This window comes from Silene latifolia, chromosome 10, assembly GCF_048544455.1.
Source record: "Silene latifolia isolate original U9 population chromosome 10, ASM4854445v1, whole genome shotgun sequence".
Classification (NCBI taxonomy): Eukaryota; Viridiplantae; Streptophyta; class Magnoliopsida; order Caryophyllales; family Caryophyllaceae; genus Silene; species Silene latifolia.
Genome location: NC_133535.1, coordinates 84,025,571 through 84,049,905, shown reverse-complemented (window position 1 = coordinate 84,049,905; position 24,335 = coordinate 84,025,571). Strand labels below are relative to the sequence as shown.

General features: G+C 34.5%; 1 protein-coding gene across 1 annotated transcript; it reads left to right on the top strand.

Moving 5' to 3' along the window:
• The first annotated feature begins 21,856 nt into the window (after positions 1 to 21,856).
• Positions 21,857 to 22,537, top strand: LOC141607841 (uncharacterized). Its single transcript, XM_074427188.1, has one exon. It carries the CDS (start codon positions 21,857 to 21,859, stop codon positions 22,535 to 22,537), a length of 681 nt encoding a protein of 226 aa, XP_074283289.1.
• The last annotated feature ends 1,798 nt before the right edge of the window (positions 22,538 to 24,335 follow it).

The window sequence follows — 24,335 nt, the reverse complement described above, 5'->3', positions numbered from 1 at the left end:
GTAGAGATTCTCCACTTGATTGCACCCAAGATTATCCCTTATCCCCACTAAATAATATTAGCTAGATATTAGTTTAGTAGTTTACCTTAAAATTGATTACTAACACTCATATATTACACTAATAATTTTAGTAATCTTTTATGAACAATTTGAATCAAAAATCTCATGTTTTGATGAAGATTAAAGAGAGAGAAGTGAGCATAATTCATGAACCTTTTGCATGTGATATATTAGAATGAATAATAAGAGAAATTAATCCTCTTCATTGTGGAGGGTTCACGGTTGGAGTGGAGTATAGGGCATCTACTTTCCACTTTTTGTCTTCACAAGAAAATAGATGTGTAAGAGTAGGTGTAAGGCTATTAGGTATAGGCATCATCGTTTTATTTTTATCACATAAAATAAAATAACCACAACCCACTAACTCCTCCTCCATTTCGGTTTACTCATAATATGGACCACCATTTTATTTTGTCAATTTGTCAATTGTCACACAATATGTCACATGTAGTATGATACATGTTATTAATTAATTTAATGCATATTTATCACATAAATATCATTTCATGAATTAATTAAATTACATCCAATAAATTGACTAGTGATACTTGATCACATAAATAAAATGGGTCATGTAATTATAATTCACAACATTTTGTAATTATAATTAACCATTCATTCTTATCTCTATTGTTTCTCAAACAATAAACAATTTTAGTAACAAAGCATTTTATTACTAAAATAAATCTTATTTAATCCCATTACAATAAGATAATTATTCTCTCTCACAAATTGAATTGTTCAATTTTAAGGAATTGATCAACTTGCATCGCCATACAATTAATCAACTTTATAGATAAGAGCATCATCCTTTAGGTGTGACCTTAAGGGATCAACTGACCACCACCGTCCCACGACAGTAACGTCAAACTCTAGCAAGACAATCGTTACCGATTAATGTTGATCAGTTGACTATAAAATGAATCATCCCTTACGTATTCTTAAAATGAGATTTAAACATGTGATCAATATGATCGACAATTGTGATCGCATTATTGTCGGAGGACACATATTCCAACAGATTCGGGTCATGAAATTTTTATATTGTTTCATATATATTTTCTACAGATTATATGTAAAATTTCGAAGGTTGGTTTGTAGTTTTGCATGTTTATTGATTTTATGAGATAAAAGTCGATAAAAGTGAATTAAATTAATCATAAGTTTGAAACAGATGATTCTGCCCTTGATAAATTTATGTAAATTAATTAATATATTTTATAAGTTAAAAGTAAAATTTAAAATGTATTTTCACCTTGTTTTGATGTTTATTGGTTTTAGTGGTTAAAAACCGATAAATATCGATCTTTTTCTTCATAAAATGTATCCGAAATTTTTGGGTAAAATTTTTAACCTTTTGGTGTTCTTGGGAGTATTCCAGAATACTCAAAAATTTTTAGTTTCATGTTTGGTAATATTTTCAATTATTTTGAATTTATTATTTAAAAGTTATGATTTTACCGATTAAATTAGCAAATATCACCAAATCAAACTAATTATTCATCATCAAATTAGTGAGGACTAATTTTTTAGGTTCAAAATAGTTTGGACAATTATTTTGGACTTAAATGAGATTTAAGTGTTAATTATTGATTTTTAACAAGTTAAAAATCGATTAAATCCACAAAACCGAGATGGATACCAACGATTGTAAGATAGGGCGATTTTGGCATCATTTTACAGCATTTTAAACATATTTATTTATGTTGAATTAATGATTGTCATTTATTTGAAGTAGTTATTTTGTTGTACCTAGTATGGCCTAGTTTATTTTAATCGTTATTATCCGAAATGAATGGGAATAGCGATTTGTTTGTAATTTAAATACAATCTCGTATCGTCGGTTTGTAATTAATTAATAGTTTTATTTATTTTATTAATTAATGTATAATAGGAATAGCTATGTAATTTAGTTGTAATAGTTATTTTAACCGGCGTTTCCAAAAAACGGATTTACATCGAGACGAAGTCTATTTTTGGAAAGGTGTTCCAAATCCCACAAGAAGGAGCCACTTTTGGAATGAAGAGGCAAGGGACCAAGGAGTTGGTTTCCGATATGTAATAGTCTAGTTTTTATTAACTAGGAGGCCATACTAGGATTATTCATATGCTTGCTTGGTTTTATTTTTCGCGCATGCCAAAATCGTCACACAATCATTTTATTTTCGCGGTTGTCAATTCCCGTCATTTACATTCGCAGACTTAGTTCACTTATAGGGAATTTATGACTAAATTGACAACATCTCTCACATAACTAAAATTGAGATTAGCCTTACCAATTAGTAACACCTACGAATCCCTTGTTCATTAGAGCCACGCTCGCCCAAGCGGGGTGTTTTCTTTTTACCTCGGGTAAGTAGAGTGATAAAAGGTTATCACGCGCCAAACTTGGTTGGACTCAACGGGATATAAGACGGTCTTGTGTTCCGGGGCTAGTAGATGAATTTAAGGAAATTCGTTGCCAAGAGTTCTAGAGGTAGAATTAGTCAAACGTTGACCTACTGAATTTACACGATTATGGGATGTTTCGCCCAAGCGATGCACATTTTTGTTTAAAAATGGATCTTAGAATCATTTATATAATTTAGTGGGAGATCCTTATATAAATGTTAAAACTTGTTAAACATGTTTTCACAAGTAATTTTAAAACAATGAATGTTAATTTTTCCTTATTTTGTTGTAGCTTTTTAAATCGCAATGGCAACTTCATCCACTCCATCGACTACTACACTAGGCAAAGATTCATGGCTAAGGTCCGTAATGGACAAATGTATCTTAAAAGATGACGGTAGTAACTTTCTTGAATGGGAATCCAACATCAAAAGTGTCGCGTTGTCCGACAACGTGCTCACTTACTTGACCGATGCCCCTCCCATCAAGCCCGGTCCAAGGGCTTCATCGGCGGTGCGGACCGCCTATGATGACCATGTGAGGATGTCGAATGATATCAAAAATGTGTTGATAAGGTCGATGTCCCCAAATCTCAAGCTTTCATGCATTTCTTTAAATGCGTACGAGATATTCACTCGTATGACTACTATGTTTTCACAAACACCTAAAGTCCGCCAATACGATGCGGCGGCACGCTTCTTTGAAGCAAAGCTTGAGAGGGGCCAAAAGGTTGGTCCCCATGTACTCAAAATGGTCAAATATGTTGACATCCTAGAGCTTCTAGTGTGTAACAATCCTAAAACTCTTGTGGTGGATCGCATCCTCCACTCACTTCCCACCAAGTTTTCCCACTTTAGGGTAAACTAAATCATGAATGGCATGGATAAGAGATCATGAAATTCATGCACTCCTCACCCAAGCGGAAAGGGATATGGAAGCTAGTGGGAGTGACAAAGGGGATGTTCTAACTATGAAGTTAAAGAACATGTCCCTTGGAGTTAGGAAGGGAAAGGGGAAAGAAAAGTCCCAATTCAAGAAATCGTCAAAGAAACAAGACAAGGGAAAGGGAAAAGCCGTTGAGAATGGAAATCCCAAGGCAAAGAGTGTCAAACTCTCCGAGGCCGAATGTTTCCATTGTAATGGAAAAGAGCATTATAGGAGAAGTTGCTCCAAATACTTGGAGGACCTCAAGGAAGGGCGTGTGACGCCTATTGGTATGATTTCCTCTCTCTATATGATAGACGTTAATTATGCTTGCACTTCCACTTGGTACTAGATACCGGATATGGCTCTCAACTTTGTAATCATTTGCAGGGTTTAAGGGACGTGCAAGCACTAGCAAAAGGTGATGTGGATCTCCGCATGGGCAATGGAGCTAGAGTAGCGGCCGTTTCCGTGGGGACCTATGTGCTCACTTTAGCTAGTGGTTTAGAGTTGTTTTTAAATAAGTGTTATTTTGTACCAACTTTAACCAAGAACATCATCTCCATTTCCGCTTTAGACGTGGAAGGCTTTTGTTTTATGATTAAGGACAATAGTTGTACTTTTTCATTGAATGATGTGGTTTATGGCAAGGCCATTTCAATTGTAGGCATTTATGTTTTAAATGATGTTAATGACGTTTATCATGTGGAAACTAAAAAGCTTAAAACGGGTGATCTAAATGAATCCTACCTTTTGCATTGTCGTTTAGGCCACATAAACGAAAGACGCATTAAGAGACTTGCTTCATCAAAAGCGCTCAAACCATTTAATTTCGAATCTTATGGTATATGCGAGTCTTGCCTTTTAGGCAAGATGACTCGTGCACCTTTTGCGAGAAAAGGGACACGAGCTAATGAGGTTTTGGCTCTCATACATACGGATATGTGTGGACCATTAACCATCACCGCTACAGGAGGTTTTCACTACTTCATTACTTTTACTTATCACTTGATTAGATATGAGTATGTCTACTTGATGAAGAACAAGAGTGAAGCTTTTGACAAGTTCAAGGAGTTTCAGAATGAAGTAGAGAACCAATTGGATAAAAAGATTAAGACCCTGCGATCCGATCGTGGTGGTGAATACCTAAATTCTAAATTTGATTCACACATAAAAGATTGTGGTATAGTATCACAATGGACTCCTCCTGGAACACCACAACTAAATGGTGTGGCCGAAAGAAGAAACCGAACTTTACTAAATATGGTTTGGTCTATGATGAGTCTAACTGAGCTTCCTAGTTCATTTTGGGGTTTTGCCCTCTTGTCTGCAATATTTTTACTAAATCGAAGCCCGACTAAAGCGGCTGATAAGACTCCATATGAGATATGGACAGGAAAAGTCCCTCATTTATCATTCATGCGCATTTGGGGTTGCAAAGCGTATGTCAAGATCAAGTCCGACAATAAGCTTGCACCCAAGTCTGACAAATGTCTTTTTGTAGGATACCCAAGGGAAACACGTGGCTATTACTTCTACAATAAACACGAGAACAAAGTGTTTGTGGCTCATGATGCTGTCTTCCTAGAAAAACAGTTTATTTCTAGGAGACAGAGTGGGAGAAAATTTGAACTTAACGAAGTTCGAGAGCCACAAATCGAGAATGAGGTGGAGAACGTGGAGGATAACGTTCCCTCCTCCTCTGAAACGGTAATTGTTCCTAGAAAGTCAAGTAGGATTTCTAATCCACCTGACCGCTACCTTGGTAGCATCGAAGAGGATGGTGTTTTGTTACTTTTGGAAAGTGATGAACCCACTACCTACAAATCGGCCATGTCTAATCCCGACTCCTCGCATTGGCTAGAAGCCATGCGGTCCGAAATGGATTCCATGTACAAGAACCAAGTATGGGACTTGGTGGATTTACCTGAGGGTGTGCGACCCCTTCAGTGTAAATGGATATATAAAATTAAGCTCGACATGGATAAACATATAGATGTTTACAAAGCTAGATTGGTGGCAAAAGGTTTCACCCAAGTTCATGGTCTACACTATGACAAAACCTTCGCTCCAGTCGCTATGCTTCGGTCCACTAGGATAATCTTAGCGGTTGCCGCATTTCATGCTTATGAGATTTAGCAAACGGATGTCAAAACCGCCTTCTTGAATGGGATTCTAGAAGAGGAAGTGTATATGACACAACCTGAAGGTTTTGTGGATACATCTAACCCTAAGAAGGTGTGTAAGCTCAATAAAGTCCATCTATGGTCTTAAGCAAGCATCTAGGAGTTGGAATCATCGCTTTGATCATGTTATTAAACAATACGGTTTCACTAGAAGTGTTGAAGAACCGTGTTTGGACATGAAGTTTAGTGGGAGTAAGGTTGCATTCCTTGTCTTATATGTGGATGACATATTGCTCATCGGGAATGATATTCCATCCCTCACTTCCGTTAAGGAGTGGCTAGGGAATCACTTCCAGATGAAAGACTTGGGAGAGGCACAACGAATCTTGGGTATCCGGATCTATAGGGATAGGTCCAAAAGGATACTAACATTAAGTCAAGAAGCTTATATTGACAAAGTTCTTGACCGGTTCAATATGAAAGACTCCAAGAGAGGATTTCTACCTATGGGACAAGGGATCACTTTGAGCAAGTCACAGTCTCCCTCTATCCTTAAGGATATTGAACACATGAAGACTGTCCCTTATGCTTCCGTTGTTGGGTCTATCATGTATGCTATGATTTGCACTAGTCCCGACGTCGCGTATGCCTTGAGCATGACAAGTCGTTATCAAGCCAAGCCTAGTGAGAGTCATTGGATAGCCGTGAAGAACATCCTTAAGTACTTGAGAAGGACTAAGGATTCATTCTTAGTGTTAGGAGGAGAAACTGAGTTGCTTGTAAGAGGTTACAAGGACGAAGTTTCCAAACCGATCGGGATGATATGAAATCCCAATCCGGCTATGTATTTATGCTAAATGGAGGAGCAGTTTGCTGGAAGAGCTTCAAGCAAAGCAGTACCGCGGATTCTACAACAGAGGCTGAGTACCTTGCAGCGTCTGAGGCTGCAAAGGAAGTTGTTTGGATTCGGCAATTCATGGAAGGACTAGGAGTAGTCCATTCTGCCAAAGATCTGATCACTCTATTTTGCGATAACAGTGGGGCTGTTTTGCAAGCCAAAGATCCGAAGTCTAGTAATAAATCTAGACACATTGAAAAGAAATACCATGTAATTAGAGATTATGTGGAAAGGAAGGAAATTGACATTTGTAAGGTTGGCATAGACGATAATGTAGCTGATCCTTTAACCAAGCCTTTATCAAAGGCTAAGCATGATGGTCATGTCGCCGCAATGGGATTGAGACAAGTACCAGATTTTCTTTAGATTATGGATATGTAATAATTGGATAGTGTATCACTTTTTATATATATGATAATCGCATTCATTTTTTAAGCATTCTTTTATGAATTCTTTTATTTAGTGTGACTAAATTTATAAAACCTTGTTTATCTGAATAAGTTGTGGAGACTATGTTGAATACTATTCAAGTGAATAAGATGAACATTGTATTTTGTTCCTAGTCACTTAATGAGGTGACCTCGCGGAGTGACTAGATTGTAAGTCGAATGATGGTTGTTCAACACCAAGAGGTCATACGTGATGACTAGTCGATTACATAGGTAGAGTGTGTGACACTTTGCCAGACAGTGACCATTTAGGGAGTCCCTTAATTCTATTATAGACACCTGGTCGTGGCAGGGATCTCTATGATGTTCCTATGAGTCAATTCTTTTGACTGGAGACTATTATCCAAGTCAGTGCAGTTTCTAAGTGACTTTGGTTTTTGTCCTAGGTCGTACCGTAAAAGGAGGACAAAGGGCATCTTTTGAGTCATGATGATCTGTATTGAGCAAAGATAGATAGGGCATACAGGAATTGTCCACCCCCATTGGGTTACTAAATCTCAAGGCCACTCGAGGAATTGTGACTATAAATGCGTGGCCACGCTCGGAAGTTATCTGTGGGAGATTATTCCGGTCTTGTAGTCACACTCTCAATCCAGAAAACCACTCGCGATATGTTCATGTGCAAGTGCGACCTGAAAGACACCTTGCATTGAGTGGGAGATTAAAACGGACAAGATAGAGAATTGGTAGCGCACACCTTGTGTCGGACAAGTGGGACATTGTTGGAGTTAGTGTCCTCCACAATAGTGCGTTTACATATTAAATCTCATTAAAGAAATATTATCAGGATATTTATTATTTGTTCCTCGTCAGTTGATTAACGTAAATCGATAACGGTTGGCTGACTAGAGTTTGACGTTATTGTCGTGAGATGGCGATAATCAGCTGGCCCCTTTCGGTCACACCTAAAGGAACAAACCCCAATTGATAACTAATTAATTGGATGAGATAAAATTTATTTAGTCCCTTGAATTATTGACTAAAAGATTAGTCGATCCTTTTTAGAGATATTTCGAGTTGCGAACTCGAGGCGCGGCAGTTATTATTTAATTATGCGATAATTGAATAATAAATTTTCTGAGACGGGTTTTAGTTAATTAATTGTTAATTCACTAAATTGTACTAATTGATTAATGTGATTAATATTAGTACGTAAATAATATGTGTAGCGGTACCCGTATATTTACGGAGTGTTTTGAACAAAATTAATCGGGAAGCATTTAAACATAAGACGATGTTTAAAGTAAAATTACACGTATTTGTGCGACAAATATAAGAACCGATTTGGATCCGCAAATGGGTCATGAAAATCGTGTAAATGGGATTGTGTGTTGCTTTAAACACAATCATTCCACTTACACATTTTTCTTCCCAAAAATGCTTTTGTTCTTTTCTAAACTATGCTCCATTAGGCATATTAAAATAAGATAAAAGCAACACTCCTCACCCTCTCACCAAAAACCAGTCCCCCCCCCCTATACTCTCTATCATTTTGTTCATTCACAACACACTTGAACATTTTTGCATGTGAAAGAAAGTATAAGAAAATTACATCTCTCTAAAAGCTAATAAAACCTTTTACTAAGATTTGTTAGTAAGACAAATATTTACTAAGATTGTTAGTAATATTACAAATATTATCAAGGTTAAATTTTACAAGTATCTAGTTAATACTTGTAAGATTATTGGGTTTTGTTCTTGGGTGCATATTGAAGGATATCTTCTAATTTGAAGATTTGTTCTAGGAGGATCATCCATCTTTTATTAGCACAAGAACAATCTAGATAGGTGATCTAGATTGTGCCCATATTAGCATCAAAATCAAGGTAAGGAAATTGTATTTCCTTAATCTTTATTATTATGCTTTTATATTAGCATGCATGTTTCATAGATCACTATAATAACATATTATGTGATAATTTCTTTTTAATTAGAGTGTCTAATTTGGATCTAGAATCTTTCAACTATGTCATCTTCTACACTAGCAAAACTCTTGACCAAGCCCAATACAATTATTCATCAACGGAGAAGGAGATGCTGGCCATAGTTCATGCTATTGAGAAATTCCGGCAATATTTGGTTGGCTCTAAGGTGGTGGTATATACCAATCACAGCGCTTTGAGGCAACTCATGGTGAAAATGTTAGAAATCTATATCTCATTATACAACATATTCTTATATGTTACAAATTAATTTAGTCATAAAATTAATTAAAAATCTTATGCATGCAAACTAAATAAGAAGAGATAAGAAAATCGATTTCTCACCATCTAAAATTTCGGTCATCATATGGGCACCAACAAGATCTCCTTCTTGTTAGTTCTTGAGCTTTCCAATAATGGATGAACATTCATGACTTCAAAATAGATGCCCTCCAATTAGTAGCACCCAAGACTATCCCTTAATCCCACAAACTAACATGTACTAGATATTTGTCATGTGGTTTACCTTAAAATCGGTTACAAATACTCATATACTACTACTAGTATTATTAGTGTTTGATTTATACAAATTAGATTCATAAAAATGAACTTTTATGAAGAACAAGAGAGAGAAGGTAGTTTTTAGGAACATAAGAGAATGATAAAATTTTAGAGAAAAACTTCTCACTTGATAATGCCCAAAACCGGTGGGTCATTTAGTATTAGGACCAATTTTCTTTTTCCTTTTTGTCTTCACAAGACAAATGTGTAAGCCTTTGTCCATAGTCATGTCACTATCAAGCATTTTGGACAAATGAATAAGACAAATGGAAAAAGACAAAACTTCTCTCAATGCCCACCAATTTTCGGTTTATATGTATAATATGGAGTCCATATTATTTTTGTCAATTGTACAATTGTATGTCATGAGACATGTGACTTGTCTTATGTCATGTTTTAATTTAAAATGCATATTTAACAAATTAAATATCATTTACAAATTAAATAAATCACATTTAACAAATTGACTAGTAATTCAAAATTACTTTCACATAAAATGGTCATTTAAATACTAGTTAGCATAATTCACAACATCTTGTAATCATGACTAACTTATCATTCTCATCTCGCGTGTTTCGCAAACACCGATTAATTTTAGTAATATAACTTCTTAAATTACTAATTAAAATTTTATTTAGTCACATTATAATAATATGTCATTTTCTCTCTTATGATAATAATTTGTTCAATTTTAAGGAATTAATTAATCTGTATCGACATACAATTAATTAACCTTTTCAATTAAGGGAATCGTCCTTTAGGTGTGACCTCAAGGAATCAACTGATCACCACCGTCGCACGACAGTAATGTCAAAATCTAGCAAGCCAATCATTATCGATATGCGTGGACCAGTTGACTATATATGTAATGTATCATCCCTTTTGTATTCTTGATATGAGATTTAAATATGTGATCAATATGATCGACAATTATGATCGCATTATTGTCAGGGACACTTACTCCAACAATCTCCCACTTGTCCTCGACAAGTGTGCGTCACCAATTCTCTTGTCCTATTACTATCTCCTACTCAACACAAGGTGTATTTCGGGTCGTACTTGCAAGTGATCATATCGAGAGTGGTTTCCTCGATCTGGAGAATAACTGATTGACCGGAATTATCTACCATAGATACCTTCCGAGCGTGGCCACGCATTTCCAGTTCATTACTCCTCGAGTGGCCCTGAGATATTGTTTTAACCCTGACAAGGGGGTGGACAATTCCTATCGCACTTATTCCCTTCGACTAGCCACAGCCATCATAACCCAAAATATGCCCATTTGACCCCATTTACGAAGGTCGTAGTAACACAAATCAAAGTTAATCTGAAACTGTGCCACCTTAGGCGAACAGTCTTTAGTCAAAAGAATCGACTCATTAGAATACTATAGTAGCTCTCGCCACGACCAGGCTATATAAATTTGCCAGAACTCTATAAGCGGTCACTGCCCGACAAAGTGTTCCTAATACCGCCTATGTGATCGACTAGTCATCTCACATGACTCTATGGCACTTGAACTTGCCATCAATCGCATCACACTCTAGTCACTTCGAGACGTCACCTCATACAAGTGACTATGGGCGAATACTATGTTAATCCGGGTTCACTTTAACGGGGTTCAATATCGTCATACAACCCGTTTGGATGTAACAAAGTATAATAAAAGAGTTTTAGAATAAAACTCGAACGACAAATGCGATTATCACATATGAATAGTCAATGCCTGATTACTACATCATATTTTATAATCCAGTTTGATTTTAAATGTAGCTGTTCATCTCAATTTAATTGAAATGACATGACTCATCATGTTAAGCCTATGAGAAGGTTTTGGTTAGTAGGTTTTATCAACTTCTTGTACCTTACTCAACCTAACTACATACTCGTTTTCCTTTATAATGTATACATTTGCATTACAAAACTTTCTGAGTACGTGTCGAGATCCAATCAAGACATAGGCCCTCTAGCCTTAGAATAGCTCCCACTGTTTTCACAGTGTGCGGGACTCATCCTTTTTGCACATCTCATGATTGCAAGTGTACTCAATTTCCGTTGTAAATATTTCTCATTGTTCTTTATTGCCTAGAAGGATTCTAGAAAATCTATTTCTTAAATAACATAGCCACAATGGTATCTTAACCATCCTAATGTGTATTGATTATGGTTTTGTCAGAAACCATGCGCAATCTCAATTGTCAATTGTCACTTGTGTAACACCCTTACACAAAATTGCATAAAAAACACTTTGCATTATATCCTTAATGCTTTTACAAGCACTTAAGGGTAATCTTTATGGCTTACTTGGTAACTTATTACTTAAATTCAATTTTAAAACAATTCATCATACTCAAAGCATATGAAGTGTTATACAACATTACTTATTTAATTGATCCGGTAGCGGAAGCAAATGGAATCAACCAAATATGTTCAACTCGATTGAACTAATCATGAATCTTATCAACATAAGACTTCTTATTTGATGCTAATATCATGTGGATTTATCTCCATAAAACCGGATATTCAAGATGTATTATATTACTCCAAAAGTCTTAAATCATTCTCAATGATCAATATGTCATCCACATATAAGACTAATTAAAATTTCTGTAAGTCCCACTAAACTCCATGTATAAACACAACTTCTCGACTTATCGAGAAAAGTTTTATAACATGATCAAAAACATTGATTCCAACTCATTCATGTCCTACTTAAGACCCTCTCTTAAGTTTCAGATTATCTTAGGATTACAAGCATCTACAAAACTCAACACATGTATTGAATAGATTCCTTCTAATTGAAGAAGTGGGTTTTAGATTCACTTGCTATATGTATATCATCATAATGAAACACAATCCCTAAGAAGATCCAAATAGACTTAAGCATTTCAACTAGTGCAAAACCCTTTGCCACCAATCAAGCTTTGAAATCTCGGATTTTCATGGTTCTAAGCCTTGTAGTGAGTTGTGACTTAAACATTCTCATGTAAGTCATACGTTCATTACTTTCTAGAAGTAATCAACTTGAATCAAACAATTTCTTTGTAAGTTGTAAGCTCTTTTCTTTAAGATTTTTACTTTCTAACTTGAATCAAACAATTTCTTTGTAAGTTGTAAGCTCTTTTCTTTAAGCTTTTTACTTTCTTAAAAGTAACACTAATTCATCATCTTCAACAAGTGATGGCTTTAACCTCCTAGGTTTTGAAGAAACAACGTCTTACACAAAACGTCTCATGTAGCCAAGAAACACCAGTTTCTTGCAACATAACATTCTTTGTGGCTCTTGAATAATTTCTCCCACTCTGTCTTCTAGAAATAAACTTGTATTTTAGAAAGACAGCTTCACGAGCCACAATCACGTTGTACTCGTGATTATAGTAAGGAAAGATGAGCATTTGTTTCTTTTGAAAACTTACAAATATGGTACCCCACCATTTCATATCTCATATGATTCGTTTTAGATTTAGTGGAAAAATAATTTAGACAAAATATAAAATCCCCAAAAGGATCAAGTAACTCAAAGTAACTTGATTGAAGTCCAAACCATATCGAATAGCGTTTGAATTCTTATCCAAACACACATTATTCCATAATGCGTGCTAAGAGAGATTAACTTGTGATACTATATCACATTTCCTTTGGCTTATATCAAAGTCTTTACTTTGATAATCCCATCCTGACTAAATCGTGATTCTTTGAACACTTTGAACTTCTTCAAAGATTTCTCTATTTACCTTATTAAGTGAACACATTAGCGTCAACTTAAATCGTTGGTAAAAGAAAATGATCAACCTATTTTGGATCAATGATTTATAACCTCGATCTCCTTTTCAACCAAAAGGCACGAGACATCTTGCTTTGAATACAAGATACGCATAAACCATAAGATTAACAATCTATTGGTTTCAAGAGTACTCGATAACTCTTTGCGTTGATCATTCTAGAATTTTAAGGTTTAATCCTGGGATACCAATTTGAGTCTTTCATCATCTACATGATATATCATTCTAGTTTGGTTTAGAATATATTCACCTTGATAATGGGCTAGCCATACATCAAATCACGGTGTATAGGGTCACAAAAGTGAAACTTCTTTTGTATCTTAACAAGTTTATATTCTTATTTAGAGTTTATACACTTAATAGTCATAATTAAGTACAACTCTAAACCCAAAAACTAGATTGAGTACACAATAACTCTATCTCTTAACATTATTGTTGCTAGTCGTCATATTCTAATCATTCTATGTATCGCATGCAATGATGAAAACCACCACCGGTTTCTAATATAGACGAAGTAGTACTAGCAAAATTTATGTCAATCAAATAAATAAAGAACTAAGTCTTATTAGATGTCCCACAACTAACTTGCTTATTCTTTAACAACTTGGGGTAGTTTCCTACAATGGAAACTTTATTGGTCGGGATTGATAGGTTTAGTATCGTTATTCTCAATAACTTTACTTTTAACATTACCTTGTATCAATTCCATTCTAATTTTACTTCTTTGAACCTCATTCCTTTCTTAACAGTTTAAGAGAATGCTCCCACTTATTTCAAAGAATCTTTACTTTAGAGAAGCAAAGTTGAATCTTATGAAGACTACTCTTCAATTCAATCGTTTTAGTCTTAAAACTTTCATTGAAGTGGTTGCGTTATTTTGGTCAATTACGAATTCTGACAAATCTAATTACCAAAACAATTTATCGCTTCAAGGTACTTAATTCAATTAAGTATATGAAAAACAATCCATTGTAAGTAGATGTGTTAGTCAAGAATCAAAAACCTGTTTGATAATGAATACCTTTTATCTATACTCTTTACAAGAGATCCTTCCAATGGATAATTGAGGTTTAAGAAGCAAATTCATATTTGTCTTTAGTTACGATGTTTTAATGGAGATTTGAATCAAAAATTGAAATGATATCGTATATGAATTGTGGTAAAGAAATAGAACAATATGATAACGGAATAATGAAAACAAAACATTCATCGTTATAATAATACTTGTAAATAACAAGTAAAGCATTTACATAGTGACCTCTACCAAACTATGATAAATGATTCCAAGATCCAAATTCATATTAACTTGGGGCACGGTGTGCCGAAATACCCTTTATTAATATAACTCGGTGAATTAACTCTTTAATCGATTCTACTTTTAGAACTCTTGGTCGATAAAATTACATTAATATTTATATCTAGCCCGAAACACATCCGGAAATCGTCGTGAATACTTTCGTTGAGTTCAACCCAAATTTCGAATAAATGTGTCCATGATTCAAACTCATATCAACTTAGGGCACGGTGTGCCGAAATACCCTTCATTAACATAAATTCGGTGGATAGACATTTATCACCCACTTCCCCTACGTAACAAGGTTTGTACTCCGGTGTGGCCGAGTGCACTCCCTCACGAAATAGGTTTTCATGGTTTCTGCTTTTTTGTAAGGCTATGTCTCAATTGTTTATTTTTAGCGAGAGGTCATGTCAATTTATCATCTATCACGTTTTAAGTGAACTAAAGCGGTGAACTACGATAATTTAATTGACACAATCGATAAACTCGATTTAAAAGATGATGCATGTTTTAGTTATGGCGATTTAGCGATGCATGCAACATATAAATAAAATGCAAAGCATAAATTAAATCCTAGTATGGCCTTCCTAAAATAGAAAATCTAATTAACTATTACATATTCGGAAACCAAGTCCATTGGTCCCTTGAACTTCGGTTTTGGCACACATCTCGAGGTAACACCGTCATTAATGTATCGCCTTCTTAAGTGGCACCGTCTTCAAGGAACTCCGGAATAAATAAATTACATAACAAATTACATAATATCTTATTATACATTTGTAATTAAAATAAAATAAATCTATTAAATTACAAAACGGTGATACGAGATCACATTAAATTACAACCGAATCGATATTCCCATACATTTCGGGTAATACCAATTAAAAACTAAGGCCATACTAAGTAAAAAAAATACATAAAATAAAATTACATAAAATAAAATTATGATAATCATAAATAAAATGCAGCATTATAATATGTATGAACATGCCCAATTTTATGCTAAATCGCCTTTAAGGAGCCAATATCGTATATTAAACGGTTTTTACGGATTTGCGTGATTCAACCTTTTAAAATCACAATAAATTACATAAAATCATATTTATGCACAAGTTAATTACCCTAACTAACTTAGGACTCAAAATTATTCTCCATTAACTATTTGACTGTAATTAACTCATATTTCTTAAAATTGTTCATTAATGGACTCAAAATTACCAAAAAATGCTATAAACTTCAAATAAATCAAAAAAATTTCAAATAAATTTGAAATTTGAAATTTAAACTCATGAACATTCTGGAAAAATACCATGACACTCATAATGTTCAAAAACTTAGGTTAAAAATTTCGAAAATTATCAAGGAAAAACTATGTTGCGATTTACCGGATTTATCAAATATTATCATAAAAACATGAGAAAAATTATATTTATCAGCTTTTCAATTTTAGATCTGAAAAAGTTAATAAAATACAACATGTGACGTTTTTCTTAGTCATGAAGTATGTTTTAGCAATTATTCACTAATTAAAGTCAATATTTATGCTAATTTTCATCAAAAATTCATAAATCATGCATGAAGAATTCATTATAGCTTATTATTTTACACACATCTTGTAAAATTGCATGTGACAACATACTAAATTTCTATGATCATATTCGAAATTAATCTCATATTAACCTATTTTTCATCTAAATCCGATTTTCATCATGAAAAATCCATATTTCGAGCATAAGAACTCCAAAAATTCTGAAAATTTACAGGTCATCTAAAACTAAAAAATGTGAAAACATATCCAAAAAATCACTGGAAAATTCGAAGTTTAGCTAATTTTGGTCCGAAAATGACATTTTAATCATAAAATCACATTTTTAATGCCATTATTATATAAGATGAACAATAAAAATCCATAAATTAACCAAAATATCCTAAATACATTTTAGGATCAGAAACTTTAACATGCATAATTTATTTTCTGATATATCATAATAACACAAATTTACAAGTTTTATATGTTAATCGTATAACTCGGAAAAACTATAACCCATTTGCATGCAAACAACCTAAGGCTCATGATACCGCTTGTTAGAAATCTATATCTCATTATACAACATATTCTTATATGTTACAAATTAATTTAGTCATAAAATTAATTACAAATCTTATCCATGCAAACTAAATAAGAAGAGATAAGAAAATCGATTTCTCACCATCTAAAATTTCGGTCATCATATGAGCACCAACAAGATCTCCTTTTTGTTAGTTCTTGAGCTTTTCAATAATGGATGAACATTCATGACTTCAAAATAGAAGCCCTCCAATTAGTAGCACCCAAGACTATCCCTTAATCCCACAAACTAACATGTACTAGATATTTGTCATGTGGTTTACCTTAAAATCGGTTACAAATACTCATATACTACTACTAGTATTATTAGTGTTTGATTTATCCAAATTAGATTCATAAAAATGAATTTTTATGAAGAACAAGAGAGAGAAGGTAGTTTTTATGAACATAAGAGAATGATAAAATTTTAGAGAAAAACTTCTCACTTGATAATGCCCAAAACCGGTGGGTCATTTAGTATTAGGACCAATTTTCTTTTTCCTTTTTGTCTTCACAAGACAAATGTGTAAGCCTTTGTCCATAGTCATGTCACTATCAAGCATTTTTGACAAATGAATAAGACAAATGGAGAAAGACAAAACTTCTCTCAATGCCCACCAATTTTCGGTTTATATGTATAATATGGAGTCCATATTATTTTTGTCAATTGTACAATTATATGTCATGAGACATGTGACATGTCTTATGTCATGTTTTAATTTAAAATGCATATTTAACAAATTAAATATCATTTACAAATTAAATAAATCACATTTAACAAATTGACTAGTAATTCAAAATTACTTTCACATAAAATGGTCATTTAAATACTAGTTAGCATAATTCACAACATCTTGTAATCATGACTAACTTATCATTCTCATCTCGCGTGTTTCGCAAACACCGATTAATTTTAGTAATATAACTTCTTAAATTACTAATTAAAATCTTATTTAATCACATTATAATAAGATGTCATTTTCTCTCTTATGATAATAATTTGTTCAATTTTAAGGAATTAATTAATATGTATCGACATACAATTAATTAACCTTTTCAATTAAGGGAATCGTCCTTTAGGTGTGACCTCAAGGGATCAACTGATCACCACCGTCGCACGACAGTAATGTCAAACTCTAGCCAGCCAATCATTACCGATATGTGTGGACCAGTTGACTATATATGTAATGTATCATCCCTTTTGTATTCTTGATATGAGATTTAAATATGTGATCAATATGATCGACAATTGTGATCGCATTATTGTCGGGAACACTTACTCCAACAGAAAAAGGATGCCAAGCCAAGGCTCTTGAGGTGATTTTATAGCTTCAAGAGTTTGATTTAGAAATCAAGGACAAGGCGAGAACCAAGAACGTTGTGGCCGACCACCTATCTTGGTTAACCATTAAAGATCATGGAATTCAAGATGAAAAGTGGGCCGATTAACGAATGGCTAAGAGAAGATAAGTCTTATGGGAGTTAGCACCACAACTCCATGGTTCGCGGACCTTGCTTACTACTTGGTAAATGGGTTTATACCGGATGAGCTTGACTCAAGAGAAAGGCGGAAATTGAGGCATGATGCCAAGAAATATTTTTGGAATGATCCCCACTTATTCCGTAAGTGTGGGGATGAGATGTTCCGGATATGCGTGTCTAGAGAAGAGGGCATGGAAATCATGGATCGAGTACACAATTCGGCCTATGGATGACACTTGACCACTTCAAAAACTATTGCCAAGATCCTCCAAGTCGGATTCTATTTGCCCTCTATATTCAAAGACATCCACTACTTGGTGAAATCATGCGACGCTAGTCAACGGACCGGTAACATCGGCAAAAGGAATGAGATACCCCTTAACAATATCCTTGAAATTGAGTTATTTGATTGTTGGGGTATAGATTGTTGGAGTTAGTGTCCTCCACAATAGTGCGTTTACATAATAAATCTCATTAAAGGAATATCATCAGGATATTTAATATTTGATCCTCGTCAGTTGATTAACGTAAATCAATAACGGTTGACTGACTAGAGTTTGACATTATTGTCGTGAGACGGCAGTGATCAACGGACCCCTTTCGGTCACACCTAAAGGAACAAACCCAAATTGACAACTAATTAATTGTATGAGATACAATTTATTTAGTCCCTTGATTTATTGACTAATTGGTTAGTCGATTATTTTTAGAGAGATTTCGAGTTGCGAACTCATGGCGCGGCAGTTATTACTTAATTATGCGATAATTAAATAATAAATTTTATGAGACGGGTTTTAGTTAATTAATTGTTACTTCACTAAAATTGTACTAATTGATTAATGTGATTAATATTAGTACGTAAATAATGTGTGTAGCGGTACGCGTTTATTTACGGAGTGTTTTGAACAAAATTAATCGGGAAGTATTTAAACATGAAACGATATTTAAAGTAAAATTACACGTATTTGTGCGGCAAATATAAGAACCAATATGGACCCGTAAATGGGCATTGGATCGTGTAATTGCATGAGTAATTGTGCATAAAACATCATGATTGCACTTTTGTTTTTGCACTTCCCCATTTACTTTTCCTCTATTTTATGCTCAACACAATTGGACATAAAAAGGAGCAAATAAACACTCCTCTCTCCCTCTCACCTACCCGGCCACCCCTTCCTATTAGACCAACTTTTGCTCAATTTTTCCACTCACTTGAGTTCATTTTTGCATGTATTGTATTGAGTTGGTTCCTCTCTCTAAAATAATAAAAACCATCATTTACTATGTTTTTAGTAATTGATTTTGTTTTAAATAATATTGGCTCTCAGTGGCAAGGGGTCAATAATAATCTTTATCATCACAGGGGTAGGGTTTGGATTATTTGGAATCCTCAGATATTTCAAGTGAATATTCTCCATGCTAATGCTCAGTGTATTACTGCTAATGTGGTTGAGGTATCTTCTGGGTATACTTTCTTATGTTCTGTAGTTTATGGGTTTAATGATGCTAGTCAGAGATCTTACCTGTGGAATTATTTGTAAAGTATTTTTGATGGCTATCAGGGTCCTTGGTGTGTCTGTGGTGACTTCAACAATGTCTTGCATTATAATGAACGAATTGGAGGGGAGGTGACCTTGGAAGACATTGTTGAGTTTAGGGAGTGTGTCCAGTACTGTGGTTTGTATGATATCAAAAGCCAGGGGGCTTTTTTCACCTGGAATAACAAACACAATCCTTCTTCTAGAGGTTTTTCTCGTATTGATAGGTTTTTTTATCAATGATGAATGGCTGGCAAAGTATCCTGATGCCTATGCTCACTTCTTGCCTGAAGGGTTATTCGATCATAATCCATGTGTTTGCTTCAGATCTTCTATTAGGCCTCCTAGACGTCCTCAGTTTAGGTATTATAATATGTGGAGCCTGGCCAGTGAGTATAAGAATATTGTTAGCAATGTTTGGAGTCAGTTTGTGAGAGGCTCCCCTATGTTTCAAGTTGTAAGTAAACTCAGGATGCTGAAGAAGCCTTTAAAAACTCTTAACAACAACAGATTCTCTGATGTGGAAAAAGCTGTAGGGGTGGCTAAATCTCTTTTGGAGGATCTGCAGGTACAAATGCATGTATGTCCTACTGATATTGATATTCTGGCAGCTGAAAAAGTTGCAGCTGAGTCCTACAGACATCTGTGCAAAGCTCAATATAGTTATTTATGTCAAAAAGTTAAGATCACTTGGACTAAATTTGGTGATGAAAATACTTAGTTTTTCCATAATCAGATTCGAGCCAGACAGGTTCACAATAGAGTCATGTGCATCAAGGGGGTGGATGATGTGATGGCTTCCAATCCTACTGATATTGAAGAGGCTTTCTTGCAGTATTATAAAGATCTCCTTGGGTCTTCTAAGGCTACCATTCTTGTCCACGTGCCCACTATCAGAACAGGCCAGCTGGTAACCCAGGCTCATTGCAATATTCTTATGGCTCCTATGACCTCAGCTGAGATTAAGGATTGTATTTTTTCCATCCCTTCAACAAAATCCCCGGGTCCTGATGGTTTTTACAGCCAATTTTACAAGGACGCTTGGGTTATTATGGGTGAATCAGTTACTCAGGCTATTCAGAACTTTTTCCAAACTGGTCAGCTGTTAAGGCAGGTTAACACTACTACTTTGACTCTTATACCTAAAGTTGCTAACCCTAAGAGTGTTCTTGAATTTCGTCCTATTGCTTGTTGCAATATTATCTACAAAGCTATTACTAAGGTGATGTGTAATAGGCTTAACAAGGTTTTGCCTGATATCATTAATGAGAGTCAGGGTGGTTTTGTTAAAAAAAGAAATATAGTGGAGAATGTCCTCATTTGTCAAGATTTAGTTCGTATGTATAATAGGAAGGCGGATTCTCCTAGATGCATGATCAAAATTGACTTGAAGAAGGCTTATGACTCAGTTGAATGGAAATTTTTGAGCCAAATGCTTTATGCCTTAAAGTTTCCTAAGGGCTTCATTAATCTGGTAATGGTATGTGTCACTTCCCCTACTTATTCTTTATCAGTCAATGGCAGCACCTTTGGTTTTTTTCCTGGTAAAAGAGGACTTCGGCAGGGTGACCCATTATCCCCCCTCCTTTTTACTGTATGTATGGAGTATTTATCAAGGATCCTGGGTGTGGTTGCTAAGCAAGATGATTTTAGGTTTCATCCCCTTTGTGGTCACACTAGACTGAATCACCTCCTTTTTGCTGATGACCTCTTACTCTTCTGCAAAGGCAATGAAGCTTCCATCATGTGGATGTTAAGGAGTTTCTCTACCTTTTCTAGTGCTTCTGGTTTGACTCTAAATAAAACTAAGTCTGACATCTTTTTTAATGGGGTACCAGCTAGTACTATTGCTAATATTTTGCAAGTGTATGGTTTTCATCATGGGACTTTACCTTTCAAATACTTGGGTGTCCCTATTTCCTCAAAGAAACTGACTAAACTTGAAGGAATGAAGTTGATTGATAAGATCCTAGCTAGAATCAGAGGTTGGGGTTCAAGACATTTATCTTATGCTGGCAGGCTAGTTTTGGTCCAATCTGTTCTCTCCACTCTTCATTCATACTGGGCTACTATCTTTGTAATTCCAAGCAACATTATTAATAGGATCATCTCCTTATGTTGGAATTACTTATAGGGTGGAGAAGCAAACTATAAGGGAGCTCCTAATGTAAAGTGGGTTAGTTGTTGCCTCCCTAAAGAGGAAGGGGTCTTGGGCTCAAGGATGCTAAGGTGTGGAATAGAGCTCTCACTGGGAAATATGCTTGGTGGCTTGCAACAAAAAAAGATCACCTATGGGTGAGATGGGTAAGTCATGTTTATATGAAAGGGATTGAGTGGTCTGACTATACAGCTCCTTTGGATAGTAGTTGGACCTGGAAGAAAATCACTCATACTATGCAAGCCTTCAAGCAAGCTTATGTTGGTAACAAATGGTTAGGTTCTGACAGTCCTTATACTCCTCAGTCTGGGTATGACTGGATGCGTATTAAACATCCTCTGGTTAACTGGAGGTTCATATGCTGGAATTCAATGAATGTGCATAAGAATGTTTTTATCTTCTGGGCTTTTATGCATAGGAGGCTCCTTACCAAGGATAGAATGGCAAGAATGGGAATCCTAGCTGATCTGACCTGTGACATTTATGCTAGCTCTAATGAAGATCATGAGCACCTGTTCTACTACTGTCCTTCCAGTGTTCGCTGCTGCAGCTTACTACAACAGCAACTCCATATTTCCTTCAATTTCTCTGAACTGGTGCACTGGTTCTCTGTTGCAAAGCTTAATGGTTTACAGCGTAGATTCATTGGAGCCTGTCATGTGGCTCTGATTTATTGGATCTGGACGGTACGGAATGAGGCAAGGGTCCTTTCATACGTGAGAAGACCTGAGGATGTGGTGAACCAGATTATGCAGGACATTCACACACGATTTCTGAGATTGAATCTGAGTGTTCTTCACGTCAAAGATCTTGTTTGGCTCCAAAGTTTACATTTGACATAGGCTGAGTAGTCATTCATTATTTTATTTTATTTTTTGAGATAATTTGGACGAATATTTCACTTGTATACTTTTCTTTTTGATTGATTCTAATATACTTAACCTTTACCCAAAAAAAAAGTTTTTAGTAATCTAAAATAATTACTAAGATTGTTAGTATTATTTACATATTATCAAGGGTAGATTTAACAAATATCTAGTTAGTATTTGTTAGCTTATTGGGTACTTTGTTCTTAGGTGCAACTAGAAGGAGGTCTTATCTTTGAAGATTGGTAAAGGAGGATCTTCCATATTTCATTAGCTCAAGAACAAACTAGATAGGTGATCTAGTTTGTGCCCATTTTTACCATCAAAATCAATGTAAGGAAATTGTTTTTCCTTAAATCTTTATTATTATGTTTTTATATTATCATGCATGTTACATAGATCATTAAAACAACATATTATGAGATAATTTGTTTTTAATTAGAGAGTATAATTAGGATCTATGATGTTTCAAGTGGTATCAGAGCTTAGGCTTGTAATTTACATGTTGATTTTAAGCATATTAAACAAATTATGAGATAATTTGGTAAATTCAAAAATTGTGTTAGAAGAGGTTTTAGCATGGAAATTTTTGGACATGCATATCTACTGATCTCAAAAGGTCTGTGGTAAAATTTGGTGATTTGTGAAGTTATTTTGCTAATTTTAATTATTTTTGGTATAAAACCGAGTCAAATATGTCGTATTTTGGTTAAGAGTTAACTAAAAATAGTTAAGAGTTGATTCGGATCATAAACTTTTTATGATGTTTCATGCATATTTTCTACAGATTGTATGTAAAATGTCGAAGGTTGGTTTGACGTTTTGCATGTTTATTGATTTTATGAGATAAAAGTCGATAAAAGTGAAATAATTTAATCATATACTCCAAACATTTGTTCCTGCCCTTGATAAATTTATTAACCTTTTAAAATATGATTTAAAAGTTAAAAGTGAAATTTAAAATGTATTTTCACCTTGTTTTGATGTTTATTGGTTTTAGTGGTTAAAAATCGATAAATATCGATATTTTTCTTCACAAACATTTATCCGAATTTTTGGGCACTTTTTCTGACATTTTGGTGTTCTTGGGAGTGTTTCAGAATACTCAAAATTTTTTGTTTCAATTTTTGATAATATTTTCAATTATTTTGGATTTATTACTTAAAAGTTATGATTTTACCGATTAAATTAGCAAATATCACCAAATCAAACTAATTATTCATCATCAAATTAGTGAGGACTAATTTTAAGGTCCAAAACAGTTTGGACAATTAGTTTGAACTTAAATGAGATTTAAGAGTCGATTATTGATTTTTACACGTTAAAAATCGATTAAATCCACAAAACCGAGCAAGATACCAACGATTGTAAGATAAGGCGATTTTGGCATCATTTTAAAGCATTTTAAGCATATTTATTTATGTTGAATGAATGATTGTCATTTATTTATGTAGATACCCAGTATCTGTTGAGACTCCAACAAACACCCGATGATTATCGGACTATAACATGCTTTGAAATCGCGGCGTTTGATCGACAGTTTGTGTACAACTTTACGTTAGAAAACTTAAAACGATTTCGAAAATAAAACATTTCAAAACATTTCAAAAATACCTGGAGTGTTTAATGCACGACGACGGGGTCGCAATGACACTAACTAGAGTCAAAACCGACACCGGACCAAAAATCGACTCAAAAATTCAAATCCCGACTCCAACAACGAGTCAAACCAAGTCAACCACAAAAAACAAACATTCAAAGACTTCTATGTTAA